At 39.0% G+C, this 26,607-nt stretch overlaps 1 protein-coding gene across 3 annotated transcripts in view; it reads left to right on the top strand.

Moving 5' to 3' along the window:
* Positions 1-26,607, top strand: part of NSF (N-ethylmaleimide sensitive factor, vesicle fusing ATPase) — a 130,815-nt gene that overhangs the window by 82,733 nt on the left and 21,475 nt on the right. For all 3 annotated transcript variants that reach the window (XM_045837118.1, XM_045837117.1, XM_045837119.1), the window contains exons 13-17: positions 1,190-1,285; positions 4,848-5,004; positions 7,893-8,026; positions 18,031-18,097; positions 20,321-20,400. In XM_045837118.1, coding sequence (XP_045693074.1) covers positions 1,190-1,285; positions 4,848-5,004; positions 7,893-8,026; positions 18,031-18,097; positions 20,321-20,400 — 534 coding nt within the window. The remainder of the gene's footprint in view (positions 1-1,189; positions 1,286-4,847; positions 5,005-7,892; positions 8,027-18,030; positions 18,098-20,320; positions 20,401-26,607) is intronic.

Genomic DNA, 26,607 nt, shown 5'->3' on the forward strand with positions numbered 1-26,607 from the left:
CCTGATCAGCGTTCACAGAACCCTGTAAACTGAAAAGACACAGCTTTCTTCAGCTGTGGAAAGTTTTCTTCTCTTCCATCTTTGTTTTTCCTCTTCTCTCCCTCTCAGAGTTAAAAATTCTGGATTTATCTTCTAGGCTTCTTCACCTTCTTCTCTAACTTTCTGTCATTTCCTGGGATTTGGGGCAGGAAGGGAGATAAATAAATTTATCCTGATTCAGTTTCCTGACAGTTCTTTTTATCTCATAAAACTGACTTTAAAAAAAAAAGTCTGTCATTTTATTTGTCTCAGCAGTCTGTTCCTAAAAGAACATGACTCATATTTTATAATAATCAATGGAAAATTGATGTTGCTTAACATACTTTTGTTTTATAATCAGATATTTTTTAAAGATAATTTTTTGTATAACCATAGTACCATTTTAAATATTAGACAGGCTTGCCCGGTGTGATTGGGAGTGAGCCCAGTCGCATTAAAAAATGCGCTGGTATCTCAATCACTCATCAGGCCCAGGCGGCTCCAAGTGCTGATAAAGGCCTGGGTGCTTCTCCAGATGTCTGCTCTAGGTGTCAGCTCCAGGTGCAGGAAGTGGAATATTTGGAGCTGGCACATAGACTCTCAGGCACAAAGTATGAGTGCAAATGAAAGCTGTAGGCCCTTGGTCTCCTAGAAGAATGTTTACAGGCCTGGTTGAGCATCAGGCACTTTATAAAAATATAAATGCCTGGACCCTCTTAACTCAGAATCCTGAAGGGGGTGGGACTGGGTATCTGCATCTCTAATGACTCTAGAGGCCATGCTGATATAAGGATGGCAGCCACTATTCTTAGAGACTCTCTGTGTGTGTTTTCTCCTCTCCATGCCCCATTCACAAAGAAATGGCTATCCAGAGTTCTTTGATACAGATGCATCATAATGACTTAACTGGTACCCACTTGGTGGACATTTGATTTGCTTCTAGATTTCTGCTATTATAAACCACTATAGTAATATAACTTTGTACACATTTGTGAATATATTTATGGGATAAATTCCTAGAAGTGGAATTGTTCAGGCAGAGGTATATGTGTTTATGAACTTGAGAGAGATGTGAAAATATACTTTTAAAAATCTTCAGGTGTTACATTCTTAGGCCAAAAAATGTTCTTAAACCTTAGAAGTCCTTACATTTTGTTTTATTTCTAACTAGGCCAGCACTAAAGTCGAAGTAGACATGGAAAAAGCAGAGAGCCTGCAGGTGACAAGGGGAGACTTCCTTGCTTCTTTGGAGAACGATATCAAACCAGTGAGTATGAATGCTGAGTGATGCATAAGCCAAAAAAAATTTTTTTTCAGAAAAAAAACTAACTGCCATTTTACCCAGCATTGTGGAAGGTTATAGCATATGTACTTTTTAAATTCAGAAAATCTCAGTATTAGGAGGGTCTAGTACCAGAAACATTCGAACAGTAACCCTGATGGCTGGTGATTGGCCGGTACGCACCTCAGTGTCTCTCGTGGCAGGGAGTTCACTGTCTTATGCACAGACCATCCCATCCCATTATTAGTTCTTACTTTATATTGAACTAGAATTAGTTTTCTCATTGGTTCTTAGGCAATTGGAAGCTACTGAAACCAAGATTCTTCCTAAATCATCCATCCTCCATATGTTAGCTATATATCTTAAAAGAATTATATGTCATATGTAAAATTAACTCATTCTTCTGTCTCTACCTTTCTCCAACCTCCTTCAAGGCATACCTTTTTCTTGCTTAATACTTTTAGGTCCTTTAACTTCAATAGTTTCTAAGGTCCCTTAACTATTCTAAGTTCCCTTTTTTAAAAACTATCATTTTTTTAAAATGCACTCAAAACTCAACCATCATAGTTGGAGCTTTAGAACACAGTATGTCATCAACTCATTTTTCTATAAAATAACCATTAATGTTTGGTTACTCTTCCTTGAGTAGCCATCGTTTGGAGTCCTATATCAGCACAAAAACAAAGTACAGGTAGGCCTCTTAAAAGGTGTGTGTGTTTGGTTTTCTTCTCCAAATGGACCTTAAAAGCAGAAAATTGAATTAATCTTAGCCTTCAGTTCATGACACGTTGGTGTCATCGGTCTACAATCATGGCATGTAGAATAAAGTGCAGCACATGCAATTTTGGGGGCTTGCTATTTTATTACATATTTTATTAGCCAGAATCATCCATGTGGTTTTCTGTAGCTCTCCACTCCACCACTTATTTTCATTGCTGGATAGCATTCCACTGTGGCTACCACAATTTCTCCTGTAAGTGGGCATTTGGGACATTACCGTTTCTTCATACTACAAGCAAGTGCTGCTATACGCATTCTTGAACGAGTTTCTCTTAGATATATGTTTAGCAATAAAATTGCTGGTTTGCTGGATATATGAATGTCTGTCTTCAAACTGAAGAATTTCAAACTTTCCCCAGTGGTTGAATCAATAAGCACTTCCCCCAGTAATGTAAGAGAGATCCTGTTACTCTGCGTCCTCTACCACTCTTGGTGTTGTCAGACTTAGTTTTTGCCATTCAGTTGGATGTAAAATGGGATTTCATTCTGGTCTTGATTTGCATTTTGTGGGTTACTCATAAAGGTAAGTAAGCATTTCTTCATATGTTCATTGGGCATATGAGTGTCTTTCATGAAATGCTGTTCATGTATTTGCCTATTTTTCTGTTGTATTGTGTATTCATTATTTTTATTTAATCTGTATAAGTTTTTAGATATTCTTCACAATAACCGTTTGTTGCAAGTGTCCCCCTTAAAGACAAAAATCAATTCGTTTTAGCTCTGTCTACTTTTTTTATTACTATTGTGAATTTTAACTATAAAATCACTTTCAAAAGTTATTGAGCAATGGAAATGGTTAATCTTTTGCTGTTGTCATTTGTAATACTTACCAGAAATATTAGGGCCAGCCTAACTGATCTATTCCAAGAATTTTTAATGACAAATAATTTGGATACAAGAAAGGGGAAACTAAGATAACAAAGTTAAGTAAGTAGTAAGTTTCTTTTATTTATTCCAAGAGTCTGGAGGATAACACAAAAATGAACTGACAGGATAAGTAAGGAAGACTGTGTAGCCTGGGAGGGTCCCTGGTTCCTGGTTCAGGATCTGGAGGCTGCTGCTGTGAGACTGAGAATGCGTCCTTGGAATAATTAAAGACGAAAGTCAGCCTGTCTATGTATTTCCTACAGCAGTGTTTATTAGGCTCTCCCTTTATAACTTTTTACAGGGCCACTGAATGCAACAGATCCAGACCAGGGAATGAGGACCTTCCTTTGTACTCAGCCATCAAAGGACTAGTGTGTATGCAGGGACCAAAGAGACGTCTGAGAAATGATTTGGTGGCAAAGTAATAGAGGAATGAGATCATCGTATACTGTTTAGAGACAGTATTACAAAGAATGATTTTCTATGAAGTACGAGTGCTAAAGAAGCATTAAAATTATTCTATACGTCGGGCAGTGAAATAATTAACTTTTTAAAAATATGTTTATTGATTTGAGAGAGAGAGAGAAAGGGAGGGAGGAAGAGAGAGAAACATGAGGGTGATGGAGGAACACAGACCGGTTGCTTTCCATGTGTGCCCTGACCGGGGATCAAACCCCGTACCTAGGTATCTGCCCTGACCAGGAATTGAACCGCAACCTTTTGTTGCATGAAACGACACTCCAAGTAACTGGCCCACCTGGCCAGGGAGAAAAATTAACTGTTTGAAGGATGTAATAACTTTAAAATTTGAAATTCTCAAGACATGTAGCCTTTACATTACACTGAGTGATGTTATGTTTTCCTACTCATTTCTTTTCCCGTTAACCTTATGAGAATTCAATTAAGTAAATAATTACTAAAGTTACTGACTACTTTTGGCAGCTGATTTGGTGGGAGTCCCAATTTGAGATTAGGAGTTGAAAATGAAGAGGGATGTGATTTAAACTCCAAAATGTAGTGAGCACAATTAAAACTTTTCATATAGCCCTGACGGGTTTGGTTGCACATCGTCCCACACAGTGAAAGGTCACCAGCTTGATTCCAAGGTCAAGGCACATGCCAGGGTTGCTGTTTCGGTCCTGGGTCTGGGCACGTACGAGGCAACTGATTGATGTTTCTCTCTCACGTCAATGTTTCTCTCCCTTTCTTTCTCCCTCCCCTCCTCTCTCTCAGTAAAGTAAAAAATAATTATTACATATAGTAATTGCTTTTATTTTCTTCTCCTAACCCTTCAGTCTTTCGTTACAACTGTTCTTTTCTACTTCACTTGAAATCTTACACTCACACACATATACTTACCTTGGTTCCATTTAACTTCTGTCCCCTACCACCACGCTGATGCGCACAGGCCCTCCTTATTACCATTTCACGCTCCCATTTCAGTCCATGACACCTGCAGTGACGGTTAGGGTAGTGTCTTTGTCTGCCTCGCCAACTGCTTCTAATTTCTAAGTCCATAATCATTTTTTCTTTTTCTGTTCTTAACAGAAGGCAACAACCCATGTATTCCTTACAGAAATAAGCACATTAGAATGTATCCTTTCTTGTGCATTATGACAGTTTGGGCTCTGGTAGAATCTGAGCCTAGAATTGATTGTGTTATTCCATTAAATCACACAAAGCAGCTTCCCCCCTCCCAACTGGGTAACAAGTTAAATGCAAAATTATAAAACAATAGACAGTATTTGGTTTGGTTTTGCTTTTCAGGCTTTTTACATTAATATGGGATATTGCTCAACACTTTTAGTGTGTAGGAATTATTACTCATCTTTTATACCTTTAAATATTTAAGTTTTAATATAATGCTCAAAATGCTTTAAGGTATCCTTTTCTTCCATAGGCATTTGGCACAAACCAAGAGGATTATGCAAGTTACATTATGAATGGCATCATCAAGTGGGGTGATCCAGTTACTCGCGTTCTGGAAGATGGGGAGCTGCTGGTCCAGCAGACCAAAAACAGTGACCGCACACCGCTGGTTAGCGTCCTTTTGGAAGGTGAGAAGGACTGATGAGATGGCATTAAAAGTAAAACAAACAAATAAAAGCAGCATTTTTACAAAGCTGTTTAGCACATTCCAGAAAAATGAATTATTTGTATTTCTAAAACTATTCACCTTCTGAAAATAGTAAGCTAGTATATATATACCAATATTGTGCACAAGTTAAAGTCCCTTTGGGGAGAGAATGTTACTGATGAATGACAGCAACTAATTTTCTTATAGGATTCTATATAAATTTCTATGTTACTTAATAGACCGTGCAGTACTCCTGGTACTCAATTCAATTAAATAAATAGTCACTGAGTACTTAATTAGTTGATTTGTATCTTAAAGCTGCTGCTGTGAGATAAAGTGTACACTCAAAGTCTCAGAGCAGCAGCTTTAGGATACAGAGGCATCTACAGACTTCAGCCTGGTCATGAAAAAAACATGTAAACAAATTCTTGACTACAGTGTATATGTGTAAAGCGTGTGAATACAAGTCATGTTGCCCATCAGTAGTCAAGGTAATTTCATTTAGTGTTTAATTTAGGTGGTATTTAGAGGTGGTGTTTAATTTAGACTTTGGAGCATCAGTTAGGACTTTACCAAGCAGACAAATAGGAAAGGGCATTTTGTTCGCCAGTTGTTCATTTACAGTTATGATCAGGACATCAGAAAAGTTCAGTGAGGCCACAGGACAAGGGGATCTGACCCTTCCCAGGGGCCTGGGGATGGGGCACTGCGGGACACATATAAAGCAAGACCTGAAGGATGCGGAGAAGCTGGCCAGGCAGAGTGATCAGGGGAGAGGATCTGTGTGGAGGGACCAGCATGGGAACAAGCCCTGGGCAGGGAGGAGGTTGCAGCGGAAAGGGAGACTGGCCGTTCACGAGGGTGAAGAAGTAGACGGAGGGGCCAGTTCTCGCAAAGACTCGGAGACCATGTTAAAGATTTAAACTCCATCCGAGGGGCAGTGGGAAGCCCTTTGTTGGGTTTTAAGCAATGAAGTGACATGACCAGATTTGTATTTTCAAAACATCACGATTGCTTTGTGATAGAGAATGTATTGGAAGGGCAAAAGAAGATACAGGAGAGGCCACTGGTTAGAATCAGTTGCATTAGTCTTCACAAGAGCTGATTGTAGTCTGAAGTAACAGTGGTTGTGGAGATGGAGTTAAGTAGATCATTTTGAGAAATATTTAGGAGGTAGAATAAAAGATACTTCATATTATTATAATTATTATTAACTGTTAATCATAATTAAGCTATCATTCTCTGAATTCTTACTATTTGCCAGTCACTCTACTAGCACTCACACATATTATCTCATTTAAACCCTGCTTGAGTTCTGAGGATAGAAGCTGCTGTGATCCTTATTCTGTGGAAAGGGAAGCTGAAGCTTAGAAATATGAAGCAACTAGATGGAGTATGGGAGAGGCATCAAACACGATCCTCAGGTGTCTAGTATACATGGCCTGTTTACTCAGATTGGGAGCACTAGTGGAATGGCAGATTTGGGAAGAAAGATCATGAGCTCCGTTTTGGACCCATTGAGTTTGAGGTTCCTATAGGATAAGTAAATTGGAAATGTCTAGTGGCCCATCGGATGCGTAGATCTGGGGCTCCAAAGAGAGGTCTGGCTGCGGTGTACATCCATGAGCTGTCAGCACGTGGATGGTTGAATCCATGCGAGGGGACGGAATCGCTTACAGAAGGGAACAGGTTAAGAAGAAAAGGGGGCCTAGAACTGATCTCTGAGGTGCATCAACATTTAAGGACTAAGCAGTGAAGGAAGAGTTCACAAAAGAGGTAAGGCAGGGAAGAGAATGTGCTATCACAGAAGCAAAGAAAAAATATTTAAGGAAAGAGGAGAGTTATCAATTGTATCAAATATTCTTAAGAGGCCAACAGTTAAGGTATCTGTTGGATTTGGGGACATGGAGGCCATCGGTGACCCTGATGGTCCCATTTCACCGGGGGCCACATCAGCCTCGTGGTTGCCTTCAAAGGGCTGAATATAATTACAACTCCTTAATGGTTAAGGAGTAGTTACATTTATACAGCCCTAAAATTATTTTGGCCCTTTGAAGGCAACCAGGAGGCTGATGTAGTCCCCGGTAAAAATGAGTTTGACACCCCTGCTGTAAGGGAATGGAAGCCATGGGGCTTGTTCGAGAAGGGATGGAGAGGGAAGGATGAAGGCAGCTGGGGTAGGCATTCAGGGAAGTTCCGTTTTGGAGGCAGAAGAAGTGTTGAGGGGTGTGAAGAGAGAGAGATGGAACATGCAGGAGAGGGGTACTCTCAGCAATGCCAGGTTCCTGAAGAGAAGGGAGGGAGGGACTGGTTGGTTGATGGTGGAGGAGGGACACACCTTCCTCTGCGCAGAGGGAAAGGGGGCTTTGTAAATACAGGTACGTGTGTAGATTCGGTTGCCCCTATAGGGAGGTCTGAGTCTTTAGAATTCTAGCTTTTTAAGTCACATTTGCTTCTAATAAGGCAGTTGTTCCCTGCCCCCACAGTCATCTCCTAAGATTATATTTATTTTGTTAGACAATTTGGTAGAACTAAATATAGATGTGGATATGCATTTGAATGCACTCTTTTTTCAAAGAAGCAAAATCTTTGTATTTTATATATTCAGTCAGAACTGTGAAAGATTAAAGCCATGTGAGAAAGAAAGAAGGAATGTATTTCATCATAATTTTGAGAAATGCTAATCAGTTCATTAAGTTTAGTTGCTAATAAATAAGGGAAAACATGTCTGCCGTGAAATTGTGTCAGAAAATGTTAATGAGCGACTAGTTGAGACCTCGGTATCTTGTGGATAAAAGTTTAAACTTGTTTTGTTCCCCTTTGCTTAGCTTGGCTTTTTTCCCCCGACTTGCCCGTGTCTTTGCGCAGGCCCTCCTCACAGTGGGAAGACTGCGCTAGCTGCGAAGATTGCAGAGGAGTCCAATTTCCCCTTCATCAAGATCTGTTCTCCTGATAAGATGATTGGCTTTTCTGAGACAGCCAAGTGTCAGGCCATGAAGAAGGTATCAAGATTTTTACTTTCATTTTAATTTCATCTCTGTCAGATGTGTGTGTGCATGTACAGATACACCTGTGTGTGTGCACCATAGCAACTGTGTTCTTCCTAAGTGGGGCTACATTGTCAGCAGAATTTAGGAAGAAACAGCTATTTTAGACATGTTTAACTTTGTAATGAATTTTTATTAGAGTACTTTTATCATCCAAATTATGTTTTGTTTCATACACATTATGATTAATTTTTATTTCTTAAGTTCGTATTGCTTGAAAGACAGATTCTAGTTGAGAGTGCTTGAGTAGAGTGGGACAGATTTATTTAGGATCTGTTTTTAAGTTCCTGCATGTACAAAGTCAAACTGTTTGAGGTCAGTCAGGTTGACTGCATACAGAAGAATATCATTGCAAAGATATTTCCAAAAACCCCTACAGAAACAATGTAGTATATAGATAATAATGAGCCCGCTTGGCAACTTAATGCAGTCCCTCATCCCTCTTCCTTCCTCCGTGTGCCGTGTGTCACCTTTTCAACATGGCTGCTTGGAGCCGTCAGTGAGTTAGAACAACGTAGAACAGACTCCCAGAGCTGGCAGGACTCGAACACCATCTGGTCCACCTCAGGTGTTCAAGCGAGTGCCACGTAAGGCATCTGGGAGAGCACGTGGCTGCTCTTTAAAAGCAATGAAAAGCAATGATGAAAATTCTTAATGGCTGTTCCATCTCCCTTGGCAGCCAGTGTTTCCATTGATGTTCTGATTTTATATATTCCCAGGCGGTGAAGAAATTTTATTTTGTATCTAGTTGAAGTAGTTCTTTACTTAAATCATTTTTTTTCATGCTTGATCTTTTATAGATAAGAACTGACTCTATGTTAAAGAGATGTGGAAAAATCAGACTCAGGGAAAGTAAGCTTCAGAATTGGAGTGCCGCTTAGTGAAAACAGCTCAGGTGTTCTCTCACCGTGCCCAGGGGCCCTCCAGGATGGAGTCACTTCAGTTTTTCTTTAGGGAAGAGACTGAAGAAGAAAACCACATTTAAGAGGAAGCTGACTCCAAAACAATATGTTTGAAAAGGTAGTCTCTTGTTTGTGCAGGCAGCAGAAAATTATTTCTGTAGGGGGCTTGAAATGGGTGGAGGAGGCAGAGCTTGGAGCAGGGGTCCAGTTCTGCACACTGAAATGGGAAGAGAAATGTTCCATACAAGGATCTTTGGAACTGAGTATGAAAGAGAGGGAAATGTTTCTAGACACAAAAAGAACTTAAATATCACAGTTTATTCTGTCTGAGGTGAAACCAGCAGTATCCACTTGTGATTCTGGACAGAATAAAGAGGACCAGTAATTTCCCTGATGTAGGCAGGGGTTCATTTTCTTCGTTTTTTTGTTGTTTTTTTCCCTTCCTCTAAAGCAAACCGTTAAGCCACTTCCTCTGGTGAATATTTACATAGTTTTAGAATCGTAAATTCAGTGCCTTTGGAATTTGTGGTCATTGAATTTATCTTTTAATTAACAGCTAATTCTATTGGCACGTCTCTAACTCCGTCTATTCCTTATACTTGTCAAAAGTAGTCATCTTCTGTGCAGATGGTAAGTTATTCCATTGCTTCACACCAGCTGCCAGCGTCTGCCTCAGATGTACTCCGAGATGTGGGCGGATGGTCCTAGTTTTTCTATAAAAGTTTTTAAAAAGTACTTTAGACTCCTGCAGATCAAAGCTGCTTTGTAAGTGTGAGATATTATCATTTTTATTATTTTAATCTCTTGCAAATTGACTTGAGGGGGGAAGGTATATGCTGATTTCAGAGGCTTAAATAGTTAAATTAATGGCATAATAACTTATGATTTAATCTTTAAATTGTTGAAGCCTTTCAAGGCAGAATTTTAAATGAGTAGAAGGCTAAGGAATATGAAAATAAGTGTCTACACAAGCTTATTCAAAATTGTCTCAATTCATGATTCACTGTCTGGATCATCCATGCATTTTTCAAGTTACAAAATTATTTCTGCTTTAGCAGTAGAAGAAATACATATTCAATTTTTTGGTTTTCTTGGGGAAAATATTATTCCCTGAAACTAAAGTACAGAACAGAGAAAGAATGAAGTATAGGCTTCTAATATAGAACTATATTAGAAATATTGCAGAATCTTTCCCTGCAAATAACTTTGACATTGTTGCCCAATGGCAGGCTGACAAAAGCTGGAGGGCACACACCAGCCTGGAGGTGCTGAGTCTTCCAGGTTGCTCTTGAAAATGGGATGTGAATGCCATTCGTTAACAGTTCTGATCTGCCTCCCCCACTGTCTTCGTCTTCCGTTCACTTGTAGTGTGCTGATGGGAAGAAGATGTTTTAATGCTTTTTTTCAGAGCACAAATAATTTACAATTTTTTTTATTATTCTGAAGAGGACAGTTCTTTCTCTGTAAGTGCTCCCCCCCACACCCAAATGTAGTTTTTTCTAATTGCAAAAATAATTAGAAAATGTAGAAAAAGATGTAAGAGAAAATAAAAACAAGTCCATGTTTGCCCTCCAGCCTTCTCTACGCAGACACACAACGTTATGTGTCGGGGACCGCGTTGGCCATGTTGCTTTAAACCTGCTTTTTTCACTTAATATGTTACAAACTTTTTTCAGTGTCATTAAAATTAACCTCAATAGTACGCTAAGCTAATAGCCATGTAGTATCCATTTAAACATCCCCTTTTTATTGAACATTTAGGTTGTTTCCAGGGCTTTTTCACAATTATAAATAATTGTGCTGTAGAACTACCAAACTATGGAAATTACTGCCACCATCTTCTTCTTAGAGTTTTCTTAGCATATTTTACTGGCTGAGAAGCTGGGCTTAGGTTTCAGGTAGATCCGAGTTTGAACCCCAGCTCCGCCACATTTACCAGCTCTTGACTGTAAACCTCTGTTTTCTCAGCTAGAAAATCGATATCATAGTCATAATAGCTGCCTCTTAGAGTTGTGAGAATGAGGTGAAATGGTAATTCGTGTGATGTGCCACACAGTGCCTTGGGACATAGTATGTGCCTGATAAAGCAGAGTGGCTATTTTCACTTGTCATCATTATCGTGCATGCTCTGTTGGTTAGTTCCTAGGATAAATCCTCAGAATTGGTACTGCTGAGGTAGAAATAGGAATAATTTAAAGGTTCTTATAGTATTGCTATCAAAACTCATATGTCAAAATAGTAATGATTTATAGGAGCCCACTTCTTTTCAGAAAGTTGAGCTAATTTACACTAGCGGCCCCATCGTCTGAGAGTGTCAGTTTCCTTGGACTCTCAGGCACACTTGATGTTATGAAGATATTTTTTGCTAATTTCATAGGTAAAAGATGGCATTTAATTATTTCTTTGGCTACATTTTCATGACTAAATACTCAATTTTTAAAGAGTTTTCAAAATGTTTTGCAATGGCAGTAGTTTGTGAAACTCAGAAATATTATAACATTAATTTTTGTTAAAGAGGGATGGTCTGAATGGTTAATTCATAAAATATCTTTATATGCCATTTTATTACTTAAAGTAAAAGAGTTTTTGTTAGTAGAGAGAGTCATTTAGACTTGCTTTAATGAATATCTTTCACTGATATTCATTATAGACAGTGAAAATGAATATCCATTTTCACTGTAATTAAGCAACTGATTTTTGTTCACATATGGATGGCATTAAAATGTATTAAAGTAGTTTATCCTCAATTAATTTAAAGTTCATCTTATACTGCCCTTAATTTGATTAAGTTCTTTCTCCACAGAGCAACTTCTCAGCACTTCCACAGCTGTATGCAGTGTTACCCTCACACTGGGGGCGGGTGGGGGGTGAGATATGCTGCATTCAGGTGCTTGAAGTCTTCACAGGCCTTCCTTCCCCTATTTATGTTTGTTTTCCCAATGTCATTTTATCTTAATATTTTAATTCCATTTTTTACTTCTGCCTCTATACTTTTAAAAAAAATTTGTTGTACTAGTTCTATTAGTGGCATTAAATGAACAAAAGAGCAAAGCAATAGAATTTTATTTTAACTAATTACCTACTCTTGATGCTTTTCGAGTTCATAATTAGTACTGAGAATAGAACAATCTGATGTGACTAAATTACTTGAATAAAATTAGGTAAAAATATTAGTGATTTATAAAACTATGCCCATTAATAACATAATATAGTCTTGCTTTTAAAGGAATGAAAATTAATGGAAGGAATTTTCCTTTCCACTAGCTTTGCAGGAAAGAAGTAATCTTCTCTGAACATCCTCCTCCTGTAAATCCCACTGCAGACTGTAGTCTGCTCCGAACAGAACCGTGGGGCCTAATCCCCCCTTTTCATGGTTCAGGCCATACAAAGAGGAGAGCTGGAAATTGGATCTTTTGACAGCAGTTACTAAGCAACAGAATTTGGATGTTTTCAGTTAACATCCTAATATATCATGTGGCTCACTCATGGAAGTTTGTGCAGGTACTGACTGGGAGGAGAGAACACCTTGGAAGCGACTGCAGGTCCCTGCGGGGCTGGGGGCAGGGGCCTGCTGTTTTGTTTGATGCCTTTTGTCCTTTGGTGTTCGTGACACGAAAAGGAAGGTGGTGCAGATCTGTAGTGGAACCTTCAGAACTTGTGAGTTTTTATATTATTAAGAATAATACCTCACTCTGTGGCTCGAGTTATATGAAAATGGAAGGATTTTTCCTGAAAAGCAGGGAGAACGTATAAAGGATTTTAAGGTCATTCCAGGAATCTTTAGTGCTTTGCCAAAAGTTTAGGTCCACTTCCTGAGGCAGTTTCGTCGGAAGACGGCTAATGTGTGCTCGGTCTGCTCCCAAGTTATTTTTAGAAACTAGAGATTATTGCTGATAGCACTGATTTGAATTTGCTCATTTATGTTTTTATGTGCTACCAAATATGATTAGAGTGTGCTCTCAACTAATTGTTGACAGATTTACTGCACTAGGGATTTTCTAAATCGTCAGATTCGCACTGACTAGGTACTTCACGCCAACCACTTCAGAACTGAGATGAACTCTTTCAGCCCCCAAAGAAGCAGGGAATTTGGCTTCACTTACCTTAGGGCACTAAAGGGGTTATAGAAAATGGAGGACAGAACCCACTTGGAACACGCTTTGCTGTGGTTTGTAATTCTGAAAGGCCAGGATTAACATGGAGCTAATGCTTGGCATGTTCCCATTTGTATTCTTGTAGACTTTGGGGTCTGCAGCTACTGCCCTCCCCTTGCACACAGGTGGCTCCTAGCATGTCGGAAGATTCCAGGAGTGAGCTGTGTGCCTTGAGAGCTTGCCGTGTCCTTGAGGACTGTATTCAGACCTGCCCCTCACCCCTGTGTATCAGGGACCCCACACCCCCTTTTCTTCAGTGCCCAGAGTGCTTCCAGCCTGCTTTTGCCTCGAACCCAGGCTCCCCACATTCTGGATTGTCTCTTAGGACCACTACCTGCCTTTGCACACAAGAGAGGCGGCACCAAAGTGTCATGATGGCCTCGTTATGTCCACAGCCAGGACACTGGGATTCTGTTTTCCAGAGGTGTTGTTCATCTTCTAGGATAGTCCTCATTGTTTCCATGTTCACCGATGCCACTCCTTTTCACACTTTTTCTTCACTTCTTCCCATTTTTTTCTTTAGCTTTCTCTTTCAGACTTCTCACCTGACTTTAAGACTATATATATAAACATTATGCATATTTATATCCACACACTGATCATTTTACCTGCTCTACAGGAAACTCCCCAATAAAAGTAGGATGATCATACACCCCAATTTGCTTTGAGCAATCCTGGTTTTTACCTGTTGTTCCAGTGTGATTACTAACAGCTCTCCCCTTTCAAGTGTCCTGGTTTGCATGACAACTTAGATGATCCCCTAGCGATAACCTCTCCATCAAGAAAAGGCTTGAGTATTATACTTTCATCTTCATAAATAAGAGGATCAGAATTTAAATGAATTTTGTGAAAGAGTCCATAAGATACAGCCATTAGCCAGTTCAGCCCACCTGGGGAGCTGTTGCGCTGGCATCATCTGACCTGGAGCAGGCGCTGCCTGTGTGCGGTCACTGCTGCGAAGGTGGGCACTCCTGCTGTGTGTAATATTCTAGCCGGGGCAGTTTGTGCAATTTTACCTTTTGCATCTTTTCTTCTAGTTCTTTTCGGATTTATCTACCCAAAGTTGTGGTAGAACGTTTGGAGTAATATGTGAGTGTCTCATGTATATTTTAGTCTGGCAGCTCATCCCATATACTTGCCAGTTGGATCTGAGTATCTTCTTCGTGAACACTCTGCTGGGGCCTGGGCTGGGAAGCGCAAATGGAAGCAGCTGAGATTAAGCAGAAAACAGGAATCCCAGGGAAGTCTGCATGACCCTCTACTGCACTATTGACTAGATAAGGAAAGCCGTGTGTGAGAAGTGCAAGGGGCGTGTGTATTTAAATTAGAGCACGTTGCTACCCAAAGGAGTTTCAGTTGACTGGTCAACTGAAACTGGTCAAGTCACAACTGGAATTGCACTGCCTTTGTCATGGTTAGTATGCTGTTAAGAGTTACCTGTGAGTGTCCTCTCCCTGTGATACTAATTAGTACATTAAGAGCTGTCTGTAAAAAAAACTCCTTTACATTGAATGACTGCTGTAGGTACTTTTTTCCAAACGTGTTGTAGCCCATGCAGCTAGCTGTGAGGTGATTTGCAATGCTTCATGAATCACAGCATCTGAGATAAGTTGGTGAGGCTACACAGCAATATTTAGAGCCAAGCAATGTTCTTAGTAAGGTCCCTGTTGCCATGCAAACTCAACATTATTTTTGAGGAGGGAGAAGGGCTAATTTGGGGAAACTGCAGAAATGTATTGTCCTTGGGCCCCCATGGCTCTAATCCACGATATTATAGCTTGACAGAATTATATTCTTGCATCAGAGCCTTCGGAAAAATTCTGAAAAATACTTTAAAGAACAAAGCATTATTTTCAGGGACTTCTTGAAATCACCTGAGTTTAGAAGATACCATATTGGCTGCTATATTGGTTCAGTCTTCAAAAACAGCAGAGAGCCACGGGGGAACTGCTTTAAACTTTTCCTTTGTCTCTCCCACTTCTCTCCTGCTTCGTCTCTCACCCACCACCCGCACCCACGCCGCGCCAACACTGACACCCTTCACTTTATGCTTCGTCTCTGTGTCAGTCCCTGCGGCACTCCTGGACTTTCTCACCACCGTACCTCCCACCTTCAGTGCGCTCTGCTAGAACACTTTCTCCCCTGTTGTCCACTGGTAGTCCATCCTTCGGATCTCCACTTAAACATCATTTCCTAAATTTAGGAGCACAGCGCCAACTCCATAATTGCCATATCAGTCAGAATAAGCCAAGTTGTGCTACAATGATGAACAACCCCAAAATTTCAGTAGCCTCACTCAAGAGAGTTTATTTCTTGCTCATGGTTCATGCCCATCATAGCAGAGGCCCCATCTCACGCGTGATTCCGTGAGAGCCAAGGCAGGAGAAAGGGAATAAGGGGAATCAGGCAGTGACTCTCAAACCTCCTTCCAGAAAACGATAGATTTCCACTCACATTTCATTAACCAGAGCAAGCCCATAATCATTCTTGAGAGAGGGTAACGAAGTACAGTCCAATCACGTGCCAGAAGGAGAACCAGGATGTATATGGGCACCGCCACGACCACCACCTCTCCCTTGATCTGTACCACTGTGTCATCTCGAATTTAAGTCCTCTCGCATAATAATGTCATGCTCATCATAGATAGATACATGTGATCTGCTTCCCCTGCTTTTGTGAAGATGGGATCGTGTTGTCTTATTCATTACTTTCTGTATTACCTTCATCAATGTTGGACACATAAAAAATATTTGTTAGATGAATAAACACTCCAAGATTCAGCCCTTAGCTCTTTATTCTCCTGCCTCTACCATTTCTCCTTGAAGCGCTCATCCCTTCTCACGGCTTCAGCAGTCAGTGCCCCGAGGATGTTGTCCTGCCCTGACTTCACGTGTGCCTTCCAGCTAGGTACTTGACATTCCCACTTAAATCCAAAATGCCTAAATTTATTCTGTCAGTAAATATTTGTTGATTATTTTCTGGTGAGGTACTGTATTGTATGAGGTATCTGGTGAGGCCACCCGAGATGTACAGTCTAGTATGATGCAGGGAAAGGTACAGTGAACCCATAATATATACACTATATATACACAAAATGCTACCAGAAGAGAAGAGAGACAAGTGACTTCTGGCAAGATGGATTCAGAACTTGTGTTGTTTTGGCCACTGAGGTCATTGAGCCAGTATCATTAGTAAGTCTTGTTCTGTGCCAGATATTGGAGAATCAAGCAGTGACTCTTCAAGCTCCTTCCAGAAAATGATATGTTCTGTCGTTTTTATCTCCCTCGTGGTGGGGAGGCAGATAGCTGAGGACGGAAGGGCGGAAGGGCGGATGGGGCTGTGACTCTGAGAGAGGGACCGAGGGCGGAGGGAGTGGTGCGGAGGGGAGTGGCAGAGCCCTTCCGTCAGGCGTTCCCAGGAGGGGTTTGCCATCAGATTGTCAGCAGGAGTTTGGTTTTTTGCTTTTTGGGTTTTTTGCATCTTTGGAGGTGACTTTTGAGTATAGAAAAGACCATATAGCTAATTTAAGGTCTAAAAAATTAAAATTCAACATATCAAAATTATTTAAGACTTAGTTTTGAAAACAAAAGTAAACTAACTTTAAAAAAGTCTACTTACATCTCTTACTCTGTAAGTCTAGAAAAATTTAGCAATTACTTAAAAGGTGACTTTTACAGTTTAGTATAATTTTTAAAAATATCTTAAACCCTATTTCCACATTTAAAATATTTTCTCTGAAGTACATCAGTTTTTTGTCTAACAAAAATCATTCTAATTTCAAAGTATATAATTATATTTATTTAATACTAAATTAAATTAATACATAATATGGTTAATCTTAGATTATCTTTACCATTTGCAAGGCTACTAAAATTATCTTTTACCTTCCAATGTAAAGTTAATTATTCAATTGCATATTTTAAATTGAACTAACAAGGCCAATCTAGTAGTCTAATATGGTAAATTTTCTTAATTGTTACAAATACTTTAAAGACCAAGTATACACAGGTTGTCTTTAAACTTAATATGAAAAATATTAATATTATAGGTTGATTTAATTTATTTCTATGCCTAATTTTTTATCTTTTATACTTAAAAGATACCTACTGGGGAATATCATATCTCCCCAAGCAAAATTGTGGGGAGCGGGTTAGTCCTCCTTTGTGCTCTGAGGTTATTTAACAACCAGAGAGGTTGAGCCGGGATGCAGGAATTAATTCTGACAGGACACCCACAGGATGCACTGAGTCTCAGTTATAGTTGCTGGAAAAGGAACCCCCAGGGTTACAGAAAGGGCGGTCTAAGGCCTTGGGTGCTCATCAGACAATTCTCTTCACAGTGTCTTTGTCTGTTTCTAAAGATAGAACCAGATCTGCCAGGTCCTTTATACTCAGCTCTAATTTGTTTGTTAACGCTTTGACCATTATCGTCTGGTTTGAGCTGACAAGCTCCTGTTCTTCCAGTGCGATTCCTGCCTGATAGGGCCACAGTTCTCACAGATAGTAAAATGGCACCCAGCTTTATTTACATATCCCTTGTGGCTTCATCATGCTCCTGAAATAGGAGAAACCTTTGTGGCAGACTTGACGGAATTTGTCTGTTCTCAGCAGAATTTGTCTGTTCGCAGCATCCCAGCCATGATGTAGCTCTGACCACCTTGTGTCATCATGGGCAAGTCATTTCACTGCCTTGTACCCCAGTTTTTTCATTCTTCAATGGCAAGAACTATTTTCATTCTAAAATCCTATTATCTCTTAAATTCTAATTTAGTGTAGTCTGAAATACTGGTGTTTTACTGTGCGTTGTTTAGGCATTGCCCAAGAGTTCACCAAATTGTATCTTCTTGGAAGTTGCCATAATTACAGAGAACAGTGAGATGATAAATGGTTTTGCTTTCTTCCAGATCTTTGACGACGCGTACAAATCCCAGCTCAGTTGCGTGGTCGTGGATGACATTGAGAGACTGCTTGGTGAGTCCTAACATTTGCCGTTGTACGGTCTCTGCCTCATTATAGCCAGTGTTGCACAAATCATAAGAGAAAAAGAACAGGTATTTATAAACTATAAGGCAACACAAATACCCTTCTTTGTCTGGTAAGGAAATGTAACATTATCTCTTCCCTCTCTAGTCAGTGATGCTGTCCACGTTAAGTATGCCTATGACTGTAACTTCACTGTGAACTGCTTTCCTGTAAGGACTCCTACCTCATACTATTTTGTACCTTTTGCAGAGTTCCCTGCCCATAATAATTGATCGGTAATTTTTGTTGGTGGATATATTTATTGCCCATGGCTCAGAGGCTCCACTTAGGAACTGGGACAGAACTAGTGAAAGGAGGGCGTACAACTGCCACGAGGTACCACTTGGGGCAGAAGCCGCAAGCTCCGCGTTACCTCAGTTTCTGCTCATGTAAAGCAGAGACTGCATCCCTTTCCTTACTTTTTTCATAGAATAATTGTGAAGACTAAAATGGGGTAACAATGTGGAAGACATTGTGAAAGTTAAAAGTGCTCTATAGTAATTTAAAAAATATATTTATTAAACATCGCCTGTGTTTAAGTGCACTGCTGCAGAGTACAAAGATGAATGAGACAGTCCCTGCACTGAGTGCATAAGGGGTGATTACAAATAAAGTCCAGGAAAGTATTACTCTTACATTTTAAAGATTTTATTTATTTGCTTAGAGAGAGGGGGAAGGAGAGAAACACCAACGTGTGAGCAATACATCTATCGGTTGTCTCTCGCATGCCCTGACTGGAGGCCTAGTCCATGACCCAGGCATGTGCCCCAACTGGGAATTGAACTACCAACCTTCTGGTTGCAGGCCAGCACTCAATCTACTGAACCGCACCAGCCAGCACTTACATTTTGTTCCATTGCAAAAATTAGATAACCTGGAATAAACTTACTATTATAACAATGGCTCAGGATGTTGTAATAAACTCTGTTGAAATTGAACCATCCTGGTGACTTAATAAACCTCTGAAAATACTATCTAACACCTGATTAATCCCTTCTTCCTTAAACTATCCGTAATGGTGTAGTTTAACAATCTCAAGTTAACTGTCTGACTATGTTTTCCCCATGATTTTCAGACTTGGTTTAGGTAGGTCCTGTTATTTATTTTCTTGTTTTCTAAGGCAATATTTGTTATAAAGCAAAGCAGGTGTATCTGTGAGTTCTTTTTAAGTTGATAGTTTTATCTAGTGACCTGGGATTTTGGTCTGATATTTTTGATACATTTCAGCCCAGTTTATAAGATTATTTCTTTAAAAGCTTTTAGGCGCATACTCATAGCTCTGTGTAAATTCCTTTATCTAAACACAATTGAGATGTGTGGTCATAGCAACACTACTATGTCAGGAATGTGTGCCCTCTGAGTATATTTTCACTCGTAGGAAGTTATTATCTGCACTTGTTTGTTCATTTAGTCAACAAGCATTTGCTGAGCCCTTACTGTGCTAGAATTATTAGGTCTCAGAAAAATAAGATGCTCTCTGTCGTTATAACATATGTTGGCAAAATTAATGCTATGTAGAATGTGCCATTGTTCTGGATAGTCAGAAAAAGGAAGGATCACTTTTGACTTTAGAGGGCTGATGCCTGAAGGAAGCTGTGAGCACAGGGCAGGCTGCATCTGCAATATGCAGAGAGAGTTAAGGAGATGGCATTTGTGCAAAATCTGAAAGGATTGCTAGAAATTTAACAGGTGGGAAGTTATTTCAAAAAGTTCTTTATTCTTCACCATCTGAGGTCGAATCTCAGTGGCTCTTACCTCTTTTTAGTTATACTGCAGTACCTTTCTTACATTATTATTACTTGACATTTTTCCTTCTAGCCATTTTCTAGTGTGGTGTTTTGTTGCCTGTGTACTTAGGGAAATGTATTGCCATGGTTTGTAGTAATGTCTGGAAATGTTTAGTATATACATCTAGGGTTTTTCTTCTTTAAAAAAATTGTCTCTGAATATGTCTATATGAACCTAAAATGTATGTTTAGAAGCTTTTTAAAAAAAATTGCAGGTAAGGGTTCTTATATAATTTTATGCATTGAAGTTATTAAAGTTTTTTTTCTTATTATCGTTAGTTGCATGACTGTTTTTAGAACTACGTTTGCTCTTGTAGAATAATCTGAATGTTTGGAATATGTGCATTTCTGTATCAAATCCCTAAACATGGTGTTTCTCTTCCAGATTATGTCCCTATTGGCCCTCGATTTTCTAATCTGGTGTTACAGGCTCTTCTTGTGTTACTGAAAAAGGCTCCTCCTCAGGTAAAAATAACACAAGGAACATCTTCATAGGTTTCCTCCAGTAAATCGCTTATAACGGTGCAGTCTCTCTAAATAAGACAGTTATCATAAATGTATAAAATTCTGTTGAGGAATTTTGAAAGGTCATCTGGTCTGGCCTTCTGTCTCAAGGTAAATGATTTTAACCATCAGAGAAGATTTTCATTCCTTTTCTGAAGATTTCAAAATCCCTTGGTTTCAACTAGTATTCTCTTTTGTTTTTTAAGTTCCTCCATCATATTACACATCTTCACCACCCCCTTCATCTCCTCTGAAAGATTATGATATTAATGTGCAAAGGATTCATTTGTTTCGTTTATTGTTTTATTGGTTTTTCTAAGAATTTTTATTTGGGGAATTGTATTTCCTATAAGCAGATTTTTTTTTTAATTTTCTAGATGAATTTGAGTTATTTCTCTTCTGACATGTGGCATATTTATGGAGCAAGTTTATAGCCAGGGTCTTGGCTTATATGGTTGCATCTTTACTGATGTGGCTGTTGGAGACTGGTGTGCCTAACACATTTAAAACTAACCTATGAGGGTTGGTTAAATATGTTACTTATGTAGAGGCTACCAGAGTGTATTTGGCTATGGCAAAAGACATGAATTCTCTTGATTGATACTATGTGCTATAACCTCGAAGAAATGCTAATCAAAGGCAGATGCAAAAGGATTAAGTACTAATTTGAGAAACATCTTAATGCCTGTGTGGGAATCTCATATTTGAAGATTAAAAATTAAAGTGTAGGGGAAACACTCAATATTAAGCTGGCAAATTTGATTTTAACAGTAAAATTGTGTGTGTGTTACACTTAAAGGAAAGGGCCTGTCTTGATGTTTTAGGGTTTTAAAAGAATTTCTAGAATAGTGAAAAGAAGCATAACCTACAACAACCTTGAAGTTTTACTACATAGTTGCATTGCAAAAGGATTTTTTAAAATCATCTTTCTATAAACTATATCATTTCCAGTAATTAGCGTTTATGCTTCTACTAAGGCTGAAGTTAGAGAAGTGAAAATATCTTTCCCTTCTCTGATTTCTTATATATACCCAGCGTTGCTATGACAAAACAAATAACTTCAGTATCTAAATATATCATATGCCAAAAAATTATTTTTTATGAAATCAGTACTTTAAAAATTATGGGATTAGGAGACTTTTTCCAGGTATTTAAATTTATTTCTTATAATATTTAGTTTTTTACCTAAAAAGAATTTGTGCTGAAAGTTACTGGGGAGAGAGAAGAATAATTTTTCAATGGTATTTTTCAAACTGCCTGTCCTTTACATTGTTAAATACTAAACACCAGGCTTAGAATTATTTGTAATCCAAAATAGATGCTAATAGAAATAAACAGAACAGGAGGGAGGTATAAGGGGGATAACTGGTAATGACAAAAATATAATTTAAAAAAATGTTTAAAGAAATAAACAAGACCTATTAACAAATTACCTGCAACATTTTAATTAAACACTTAGGAATAACTGTTTCTGTTTTATAAAAATAATTGTAAGATTCTTGAGGAAGAACATTATCCTATGCTATTCAAAAATATATATATTTTAGTGTCTCCTCATTGTGGTGGGATTAACTATTTTACTGTTGCTGTAGTTTATATTTGGCAAGGCATGATCAAAGTGAAAAGGTTAAAATAAGTAAAGTTCAAAGGCCAATAAGCACATGAAAAGGTACTCAACGTCATTAGCCATCAGGAAAATGCAAATCAAAGCCACAATGAGATACCACTCCATGCCCACTCGGGTGGCTGTAATTAAAAAGTCAGATAATAAGGGTCAAGATGGAGGCATAGGTAAACATGGCTCACCTTCTCGCACAACCACAGCAAAGATTACAACTAGACCACAAAACAGCTGTCACCCAGAATTGTCACAAAATCAAGCTGTATGGAAGTCCGACTACCAAGGCATTAAAGAAGTCACATTCATCCAGACAGGTAGGAGGGGCAGATACAAGAGACACACAGAGAGACACAGAGATGAGGAAAAGTGGTCCCATACCCATGGATGGTAAATGAAAATTAGGAGGGATACCTCAGGAACAAGAGGTCCCATCCCTATACCAGACCACCCAGTCCAGGATTCCAGTGCCAGGAAGATAAGTCCCCATAACTTCTGGCTGTACAAACCAGTGGGGGTTGGAGCAGCAGAAGAATCTATGGGATTCTCGGGAGTCTCCTCCTAAACGGCTCACAGCAGACTTCGAACTTACACAGACTCACTCACTCTGGACTCCAGCAATGGGGGTAGCAGCTGGAAAGGCACCTTTGCCAAGGGGAAGAAATTGAAGTGTCTGACATCAGGATAAGTGCCTGAGGACAGCTTCCTTCCAGACAAAACTCCAGCGGCCAAGCAGCAGCATTGTCCCCTTTCTGAGCCCACTCCCACACAGGGCCACAGAGCAGTGACACCATATCAGAGACTCCATCTACCTGGTTCACACAGGTTGCCCTGCCCAGGTGATTACCTAAGGCTCCTCATCCAACTTATTGGCACACTTTTCTGCAACAGGCCACACTACTAAGATAGGGAATCAAAGCAGCTCTGCCTCATACATAGAAACAAACACAGGGAGGCCACCAAAATGAGAAGACAAAGAAATATGGCCCAAATTAAAGAAAGAACAAAACTCCAGAAACTGAATAAAACAAAATGGAGACAAGCAATCTAACAGATGCAGAGTTCAAAATATTGGTTATTAAGAAGCTCAGGGAACTCACTGGGTACTTCAACAGCATACAAAAGACCCAGGTAGAAATGAAGGTTACACTAAGTGAAATAAAGAAAAAGTTACAGGGAACCAGCAGTGGAATGGATGAAGCCGAGAACCGAATCAATGATTTGGAACATGAAGAAAAACAACCCAAAAAACCAAGGATAGTTTAAGGAACCTCTGGGACATCTTCAGATGTACCAACATTTGAATCATAGGTGTGCCAGAAGAAGAGAGGAAGCAAGAAATTGAAAACTTATTTGAAAAAAATAATGAGAGAAAACTTCCCTAACTTGGTGAAGGAAATAGACATACAAGTCCAGGAAGCACAGAGAGTCCCAAACAAGACTGACACAGAGAGGACCACACCAACACGCATCATAATTAAAATGCCAAAGGTTAAAGATAGAGAATCTTAAAAGCAGCAAAAGAAAAGGAGACAGTTACCTACAAAGGAGTTCTGTCATAAGACTGCCATAAGACTGTCAGCTGACTTCTCATAAGAAACTTTGCAAGCAAGAAGGGACTGTCAAGAAGTATTCAAAGTGATGAAAAGCAAGGACCTGCAACCTAGATTACTCTGTCCAGCAAAGCTGTCATTTAGAATGGAAGGGCAGATAAAGTGCTTCCCAGACAAGTAAAGCTAAAGGAGTTCATCATCACCAAGCCATTATTATATGAAATATTAAAGGGACTTATGTAAGAAAAAGAAGATCAAGACTATGAACATTAAATGGCAATAAATTTATAACTATCAACAATTGAATAAAAAAACAAAGCAAATAAACAGAATAGAAACAGGATCATAGATTTGGAGATCATTTGGAGGGTTATCAGTTGGGAGGGGAAAGGGGGATAATGGGGGAAAAGGTGCAGGGATTAAGAAGTACAAATTGGTAGATACAGAATAGACAGGAGGATGTTAAGAACAGTATAGGAAATGGAGTAGTACTCATATGTACTCATAATAGCTAAAGTACTCATATGCACTAGCCTTCAAACCAAAGAGTCACCGGTTGGATTCCCAGTCAGAGCACATTCCTTTGTTACAGGCCACATTCCCCAGTAGGGGGCGCAGAAGAGGCAACCAGACATTGATGTTTCTTTCTCGCTTCTCCTCTCTAAAATAAATAAATAAATAAAATCTTTTTTTTTTTTAAGAACTTATATGCATGAGTCATGGACATGAACTAAGGGGGGATTGCTGGAGGGAATGGGGGTACGAGGTGCAGGGGAGCAAAAGGGGGAAAATTGGGACAACTGTAATAAAATAATCAAAATATATTTTTTTAAAAGTCAGATAATAAGTGCATAGAGAAATTGGAACCCTGGTGGGAATATAAAAATCGTTCAGTCTTTGGAAACTGTTTAGCATTTTTTCAGAAGGTTAAACATAGTTACCATATGACCCAGCAATTCTGCTTCTAAATATATACCCAAAATAAATGAAAATATATGCCCACCCCAAAGTTTGTATAGGAATGTTCATGGCAGAATTGTTCATAACAGCCAAAAAATGAAAACAACCCAAATGTTCAAATAAAATAAAGTGTGCTACATACAATACGTACAATGGAATACTATTCAACAAGACAGAGAAATGAGTGCTGACACATGCTATAGTGTGGATAAGCCTTGAAAACATTATGCTAAGTGAAAGAAGCCAGTCACAAAAGACTACATATCATATGATTTCATTTATACAAAATGTTCAGAATTGGCAAATCTATAGACAGAAGGTAGATTTGTTAGTGGTTGCCTAGGACTTGGTGAGGTGGATGGGAGAATGGGAGGTGACTGCTAATTGGTACAGGCATTCTTTCTGTGTGATGAAAATGTTCTAAAATTGATTAGAACTTGTGCTGATGATTTCACTTATCTGTGCATATACTATGAAACCATTGAATTGTACACTTTAAATCACTGAATTGTATATTATGTAAAATATATCTCAATAACATGGTTACCAAAGAAAAAACAGAGGTGGTTTCAGAAGCTACTTAAATGATGAAAGGGGAGTTATATAAAAAGCTAGAAGTAAGGAGTATGTACTCAAGGCACCTGGCCCAGCTTGGGAGAAATCTTAGAAACAGGAATTGGATCATTGAAAAGGGATGTGGAAATCTGTTACTCTTAGGAATGAAAAGAAAGACTGTAGGAATACGTAAAAGTAAGAGGTGGGTCCGGTTGCTTTAGTAATTGGAAGTGGCAGGGATTCTCATTTAAGGGAATACCAGCCTGTCATTAATCGGGATTTGGTGGCTCTGATCTGGACTGCTAAATGACCTCCTGTATAAGTGAATCAGTGGCAGAAGAAATTAATGTTTGAAATATTTCTTGTTGGCAGATATTTTAACAAAATAAAAATATGCTTTCTCTGAATCACCTTGCTTTTTAAACTTAGTTTGTATTCTCTCAGAAAAATGCGGGAAAAATTTCAGGCTAATCAGTGTCAAGACTATTTGTCATTCTAGAATAGGAACACTTAGGTTTTTTAGATATTTTCAATCAAATAGTAAAAGTATATGAATATGTAGAAATGCATAGATGGTAGAAAGCTATTGTTTTATTGCTATCAAGAAACAGCAAAGTTGCAGGCATTTTGCTTTGAAAAAAGGAACCGTACATATATACAATAGGGTAATCATATCAGTCACAGAATCCTTAATTCTGCATTTGTTGTAATTCCAGCTTTCACACAGAAAAATTGTGAGCATGTGTGCACATGCTCAAATAAAGGGATCCCTTCAGGGGCACTATGTTGTTATGTATCAAGATATTCTCTTTTCTACTTCTCCCCCTCCCCCACTCCCCTCCCTCGTTGTAAATTGGCTTATTAAAACTGGTTCACAAGCCTTCCTTTTTTCCCTTTGTGATTGCTTGGGTCTTGGATTTTCAGTGTGGGACTAAAAATTCAAGTCAGATTTCAGTTACTAGGATAATTTTCTTTGAATTTTAAATTTTTCTGAGTAAATGCATAGATTTTTAATGAATCTGGTATTCAGTGGATTTGCTTTAAATGTAGCTGGAGAGTTAATTTCATGATTGATTTATTAGCCCTTTGAAAGTATAAAAAGTGGTATCTGTAGTTCATGAAGACTGAAAAACATCATCACATTTTGTTTAGCATCTTTTTAAAACCAATTAAAAGCTTTTCTAAAATGGATTGAACAGGAGAAAATAAAACATGTTCCCTAGGTCTTTATTCCAATCAAGTTTCCCTGTGTTCTGCAGGAGAAGAGATCGAGGGGGGATAGAGAAATTGAAAAGGGCTGTCCCAGCAGGGAGCCACGCCGGAGAAAAGGGCTGCTCTGAGAACTCAGCAGCAGCAGCTCAGAAAGCTCCCAGCCTGCTTCATCTACATGCAGAGTCACACAAGGCATGGGGGTGCTCACCGTCACCACAGAGGTTTCACATGTGCTTCCCTGCTGATTCCTGTGAAAAGCTAACAATTGGC

The sequence above is a fragment of the Phyllostomus hastatus genome, unplaced genomic scaffold (genome assembly GCF_019186645.2).
Source record: "Phyllostomus hastatus isolate PE091 unplaced genomic scaffold, TTU_PhHast_1.1 phas_contig_210, whole genome shotgun sequence".
Lineage (NCBI taxonomy): Eukaryota > Metazoa > Chordata > Mammalia > Chiroptera > Phyllostomidae > Phyllostomus > Phyllostomus hastatus.